Source organism: Poecilia latipinna, unplaced genomic scaffold, assembly GCF_001443285.1.
Source record: "Poecilia latipinna isolate Pla-1442-1.1 unplaced genomic scaffold, P_latipinna-1.0 Scaffold2196, whole genome shotgun sequence".
NCBI lineage: Eukaryota > Metazoa > Chordata > Actinopteri > Cyprinodontiformes > Poeciliidae > Poecilia > Poecilia latipinna.
Genome location: NW_015114812.1, coordinates 44,758 through 51,918, shown reverse-complemented (window position 1 = coordinate 51,918; position 7,161 = coordinate 44,758). Strand labels below are relative to the sequence as shown.

General features: G+C 38.5%; 1 protein-coding gene across 1 annotated transcript in view; it reads left to right on the top strand.

Moving 5' to 3' along the window:
* Positions 1-871: 871 nt before the first annotated feature.
* fmoda (fibromodulin a) overlaps positions 872-7,161 on the top strand; it is a 10,620-nt gene continuing 4,330 nt past the window's right edge. Inside the window, exons 1-4 of the mRNA XM_015017835.1 lie at positions 872-927; positions 3,539-3,935; positions 5,373-5,495; positions 5,611-5,751. Coding sequence (XP_014873321.1) covers positions 3,570-3,935; positions 5,373-5,495; positions 5,611-5,751 — 630 coding nt within the window. The 5' untranslated portion in view covers positions 872-927; positions 3,539-3,569. The remainder of the gene's footprint in view (positions 928-3,538; positions 3,936-5,372; positions 5,496-5,610; positions 5,752-7,161) is intronic.

Here is a 7,161-nt window from a genome sequence, read left to right as displayed (position 1 = left end):
GTAGGAATGCTGCGAGGATGGAAGATCCAAGAATCTGTAGCAACAATTAAAAACAGCAGGTCCCTCCAACCTGGCTGAACTTTAACTATTTTGCAAAGAAGAAAGGGAACGATCTCACTCTGGATCTACAGGACAACTTTGCACCAGTTTCTAGAAAGTATTGAATAAAAATGCAGCACAGTATGTTCAGATTTGTCATTATAAAATAGTTTAAAACCACATATCATCCATGGACTAGTCTGTGTCGGTTAATCACATAAAATAAGAAAATACATTGAATTTTGAGGTTGGAACTAAATAAATGAAACATTTCAAAAGGCATGAATACTTTTGCACTGAGATTGTAGTTCAATGTCTGGGAATATTAATGAAGGTATGAATCATATTCAGCATGTTTCCTGAAAATGTACTTTGCATGATTTTTATAGTCTTTACATGTTTTGTCATTTCTGTGCACACTTACATTCTTCATGCAGTGTTTGTCATAAATGTGACACTAATCTTTTTGTTGACCATCCAAAAGTTTGCTTAGATAAAAAGGATATTGGGTTAGATGAGTGATGTGTGGTTCTGTCCAGCTTTTCATGTCAGAAAACCAAAAAAATCTGATCCAGTGAGACAAGGTCCCACAAAATGTTTGAAAGCAGTGGGATTCAGAAAAGGGAGAATGTGAGGGGAACACAGATGGGAACAATCCTTCACACCGTCTGCTTCTCTCTAAATTGAGAGAAGTGGGGTGCCGGCGACTGGATAAAGGGGAGAAAGTGACCAGCAGATGGAGGACAGACAGAGGGCTGGAATAATGGAAACGAGAGGAGGGAGGGGAGAAAGTTTTTCTGTTTTTTTAATAAAGTGTTTCTCAGGGGCCCCTCCGCTCCTGGGCACACAGAGAAAGCAGAGGCAAGGAGGACCAGTCTCCCTGATCAGGTCAGAAGTGTGTGTGTGTGTGTGTGTGTGTGTGTGTGTGTGTGTGTGTGTGTGTGTGTGTGTGTGTGTGTGTGTGTGTGTGTGTGTGTGTCTGTGTCTTTAAGGAGAAGAATGAAGGTAATGATGGTAGAGCTGCGTTTTGTGTTTCTGCTAAACTACAGAACAGTGAAAAAAGTTTAAAATGTTTTCAAACTTTTAGATCTTGGTCGGTTTTGATCAGCAGCTTCTCCAGGCTCACTGGAGGTCTTGAACACTTGAACACTTTTAATTTGGGTTTTTACTACATTCTGAGGTAATTTGGTTTTCAACTTTTTCATTAGGATGTTCAATCGCGACGCATGGATCCTTCAGGCAGATAAAGTCAAGGGATAAAACAGTGTTGTGCTGCAAGAATACAGACAACTAAGCAACAACTTTTAATTGGATTTTTTTTTCACACTTTCTGACTAAATGTGTTCCAGTTTCTTTCACTGAGTCTGAAAATGATACCAAAGATAATGGTTTGTCACAGAAAATAGTACATAAGCACCAACCAGGTGATTCATAAAGAGCCGGTTTTCACCTGCAGCAGACAATCAGCTGAGAGATGAGGCGTCTCTAAAATCCTGTCTTGTCTTTTTGATTTTATTTTATTCTGTTTCTTAAAAGAAATTACTTCCAGACTCAGCTCACCTGTATTAGATGGGTATTAGATGACAGTCTACTGTTTCTTTTGTCCTCCACTTTGACTTTTCTCTTTGTATCTGCATCAAATTTTTAAGCAAAGTTAGAAGAACATGCAAATTAAGGATGTGGTCTTTCAATGACTTAGAGGCAGAAACATTTGTCTTTATCTGGTTTACCAAATTGGCTAATAACGTTTCTTAAGTATGTGTATTTATGTATACTTATATATTTATATATGTAGTTTGATCTGTTCTTTGTGCATTCTGCTTTCTGACACTAAGTGTTCTTGTACCACAGGCTACTGATCTCAGTGACTTTTGTACTGGGTAAATCAAGGTACTTTTTTTAAATTAATTAAATAAATGCACAAAACACACACAGTCAAATGTAAACACACTTCGACAGTTAGCAGCTTAAGGTGTACTAGACAATATTTATAAAATGTGACCATATAAAAAGAGTTTGGATGAAGGGACAAAAACAAGCTGCATTTAAAAGATTTGATTTTAACCAACTTTCAATTCAAGGTTTTGTAAAAAATAAAATAAAATAAAAAATTACATACAAAAATCACATAACTTTCAGAAAACAGAACCTGGAACTTTTATATATTTTCCTCACAGGCTCCTTGTGGACAAGTCCTCTAAAAATGTGCCTCCCTGTGGACACACATATCCACAAACAAAGGCAAAGGCTCTGAATGATAATTCAACCCCAGCAGGAGAGCCACAAGAGCTTTTCAGTAGAAGAATATTTCTTGAAAAATATTAAAAACTATAAACATGCCTGTAAAAATTACACATTTTCGTGGCATACAAAATCCGGCCACGCCAAAACTTCTCTTACTTTTAATTAATTATTCTGTGCAGTTTAACTTAAAAATATATACCATGAAGAAAAAGATTGTTTTGTTTTTCTTTTAAAGCCAGAAGATCCTGGTTACAGCACTGTGTGCATCCTTTGGCTAACACTTTGTGAATAAATCTTTTGATCCTTCTATTTTAGTCTGTCAGCAAACATTTCCAAAAGCAGTGAAGTTGTGATGGTCTCTCTTCAGATAACCCCACATATTTTCTGTCAGCTAAATTTGTAAAGTTTGAATAGACCATTCCAGCACTTGAATTTTCTTGGAGTGAGGCTAGTCTTGTTCTAATTTTTGATGTGTGCTCAGACTTTCAGTGATGGTGAAAATTAAAATTTCTTCTTATTTTCTTCTGAAAGTTTTGAATCAAAGCTGAATGAAATTAACGAATTGTGCCAAACAACATTTAGAACTACTCATTATTTCATCCACCTTGAAATCTATTCTATCAAACAAAAACTGTAACCCCACAGCATGATTCTGCCAGCACCATGTTTCACATGTGGAACACAACCAGCAATGACCAGAAATGCCTGCAGCTCCTTCAGTGCTGCTGCTTTGCACCCTTTCTGTCCTGTTTCTACTTCTTTTCTTTTTTGTACTCTGATCCTGATTGATTCCTTTGTAGAATAAGATCTTCTAAATACTTTGTAACCTCTCTGCAGACTTTAGCTAAAAACGAGAAATAAAATAATGTATTGAGATATGAACGCTTTATTTTATGTTGGTCAAATTCAGTGTATTTGATAACAGGAGTGAACTCAAGATGCTGTTCAGCAACGTTTTAGTTTAAGGGTGTGCCTGCTTATTTCACCTTTCTTAGTTTTTAAACTTTCCCTAAAACACTTTTTGGTTAAATAACACTGATATGTGTCACATTAAAGTTGGAAAGATCTTTGGTTTAATTTTTTTACACCCTGAAAACACTGTGTTTCAGCAGCGTATTATGCCAGTGGCTTTCTTTTTCTTTCTTTCTTTTTTGATATTTTTATCATTACCAATCTCTTTTTTAATAAAATCTCCACCAATTAGTTCAGCATGAAGGAACTTCCTCTGAATACTTTCTCTCTATTTCTGTCTCAGGCAACTGTGAAGGCTTTTGTGCTTTGTGAAAATGCGTCTGGAGACTGTAATCCTCCTGTCTGCCCTGCTTCCACTCTGCCTCTCTCATGGATGGGACCCTCTGGCTTGGCTGTTTCACCGCCACGGCCAAGCACAACAGTTTGGCTTCCTGCGGGCAGATACAGTGGGGGGGGTGTGTCCTGATGAGTGCGACTGCCCACCAACATTCCCCATAGCCATGTACTGTGAAGGACGGGGCTTGACTGCCGTTCCATCCATTCCCTCCCACATCAAGTACCTGTACCTCCAGAACAACGCCATCTCAGCTGTGCCTGACGCAGCTATGGTCAACGCAACCAGTCTGGTGTGGCTCATGTTGCATCACAATCAGTTGACTTCTGATGCTATTGGAAAGGAGGTAACGTAATGTGATCACAAAACTATGCCCAGATGTGTGTTTGTGCGAGGCTAAATGCAGCGATGTGGGTCTGAGAGGCCGACAGATGGACCGCAGATGTCTGCCAGCCTGTCAGTTGACTTTCGTTCTTGTGTATGTCTGAGAAGTTAAGTGATTCTTTATCCTATCAAACCTTGAACCAATCTGTTCTCTCAATGGAAGAGAGAATGGATTGACAAAAAAGTTTTGATTGCTTTTCAGTATTTTTAACAAATAAAAAAGTGTTCTGTCCATTATAATTCATTCCCCTCTTCTCTGACATATTGTAGTGATATTAGTGAATGGACAAGGAAAAAGGTCCAGAGTTAAATTCAACTGTGAATCTGTAATAAGAGAATCATATATTTTATATGATCTTTGTGAGTTTGAACTATTTTGTAATAAAAACCGTTATTAGAGAAGAAAACCACATAAAGTCCATTCTGTAGCTTTCAGGCTTCAGGTTTATAAGCCACAGGGCACACAGTAAGCGAACATCATGCCGTGGGGGAACGCTTTTCTTCATCACAAGCAGGGAAGCTATATATACTTGGCAACACTGTCAGAAAACCTTTCAGATGCTGAGAATGACAATGTCAGAGGTTCACCTTCCGGTCGAACTGTAGCCTTAAACATGCAGCCAGAACTACAAATAAATGGTTTGATCAAGCATGTAAGAATGGCCTAGTCAAGGTCAACAACTTATTGATTACATACACCAAGACTAAAGGAGATCGTGCTCAGGCACTTTCCCTTCAGAGTGACTAAGGTTGATTTATTTTGCAAGGATGAATATGCAAGCATATCAATAGATGAACAAAGCTAATGGGATCACATCCCAAAACACTTGGACCTTTAGGTTCACTTGGGAGTTGAATATAAATGCATGTCTCGCATTTCTGGTTTTTAATTGTAAAGCACGCAGCTCAGTCCATCACATAGAATCACAATAAAATAAATTAAACAAAGAGGACGCAATGAGACAAAATGTGCTAAATTCAAGGGGTGTGAATACTTTTGCAAGACACTTTATTTAGTTTCTGTTTTGCAGCAGCCAGTTAAACAAATATTCAAAATATTCATAATTTTGTGATAAATGACTAATTAGATGCTCAGCAGCAGCCACTTACCAAAGATGTAAAATTTCCGCTTGTTTTTGAAGACGCACTTTTCTCTGACTGCTAAGAAAAAACTTAATTACATCAGGTTACATGCCAGCCTCCTGAAGTGGTTTCTGCTAGCAGGATTTCAGATTGGAAAGACAAAGTTCTCCTCTCTCTAATAAGATGAGCAGTGACTTTTTGACTCAACCAAATGGCCCTTTAACAACATTACCAATACAGAGAACATGTGAAGGAAATAGCAGGTACAGCTGTTAATTTTACATGCCATTTTTACAAACATGCTTTTTCATTTTAGGCATTTTTAAAGCTGGTAGGATTGGAGCGTTTGTTTCTACACCACAATAACTTGACCAGCATTCCACCAAACCTTCCTCGCTCGCTGCGGGACTTAAGGCTTGACCACAACAGGATTGAAAAGGTATTGTTTCGCTGTACCTATATTCCTAAAGAGTAATTTTGCTGTTCACTTTTTGCGTGCTTTGGGTGTATATCATGACAAACAAATTGGCTTTGATAATTTCACTCCTGTCCAGGTAATCCCAACAGACCTTGAAGGAATGGATAACCTCACTATCCTGCATCTTCATGACAATGAGGTTACCGACATGGCCACATCACTGAAGGCTCTAAAATCCCTCACACTGCTTGACATCAGCAACAACAAGCTGATAAAGGTATTTAGACAGCTAAAAATAAATCAAATGTTTTTTTTTTTGTTTTTTGGGGGGGGGAGAGAGGAGGGCTTCAAGCATAAACGTGAACAAAAAAGATCATGTGGGGTTCTTCAGGACACGATTTCCAGGCCTCTTTTGTTCAGTATCTACATGCTCCCCCTTGCTCAGTATTTATCAGAGTACTACAATATCTCCTGGCATTTCTATTCTGATAGCATACAAATTTACATGTCTGTGGTAAAAGATGACCAAAGTCCATTCCAGTTGTACAATTTGTATGTGGGTAGAATCAGTGAGAGGACAGTTTTTCATTCATTTTAAGGTAGAAAACAAAAGTTCTTGAGAGTGAAGTTTCAAAATGATCAGAGATGCTGTCCATTGTTTCGGACTAATTAATAAGTAAAGCAAAAGGAGCAACAGTTAAATGAGACACTGCAGAGGACAGATCAGAGGACCAATAACAGAAAATAACAGAAATAAACTGCCGAGACGAATCAAGCTCAAAACAAAACTTCTCACTTCCATTTCCTGTTTCAAAATAAAAGTTATCTCTGCTATTTTGAAAAATAAATTTCAATTAATTCAAAAAAATAATTAGAAATCTAAACTTATTTTCCTAAGTCTTTTAATGTTTATGAATTTGTAATTAAATTAAATCTTTGTTACAGTTTGTTAAGCTAAACATCAATTATCACACTAACCCAGAGGTTCCCAAACTGTGGGACGCGCCCCCTAGGGGGGGCGCCGTGTCATTGCAGGGGGGCGCGGGAAGCCGCCTAGATGAAAAAAAACAAACAAAACATGAACACTGTATGCGCTGGGTTTTTACCTTAGAATGGTCAACTCTCTGTTATTCCTATGTCAATGTGATACAGTTGAGGCTTCCACACTTCCCATATTTGTGTCCTCTGTCACTTTTATCAGCAGTTAAAACAGTTTAGTCCGTTGTTAACATGTTGTAACCTGTTTTTCCGAGCCGCCTTTAAACGCAACATGAGCTCTACGACGCTCGCGCTGGGTGAAGGAGACCTGCTGCTGCTGTGCGGAGCTACGTAGGTTTGTGTTAGAATGATGGCAGCAAACCAGCAAAACGCAAAGAACTTTTCACAGTTTTTCCCTCCAAACTAACCGACTGAGTTGAGTAAAGCTGTTGGATGCAGGTAATAATGACTAGCTAATATCAATACAGAACCTTAAGCTTAACAAGTACCTTGTAGGCTACCGATGTTGGTGTCTATTTTCAGCTATGCATATTCATTTTGCCCCCAAAAAAGTCGATGCCCCCCCTCACATGCGTCGTTTCAACCAGACAGCCATTTGTAATCCATAGGGGGGGGGGGGGGGGGGGGAAAAAAATTTGAGAAACCCAGGGGGGGGGTGTAAAAAAAAAAGTTGGGGAAGCTCGGCCAC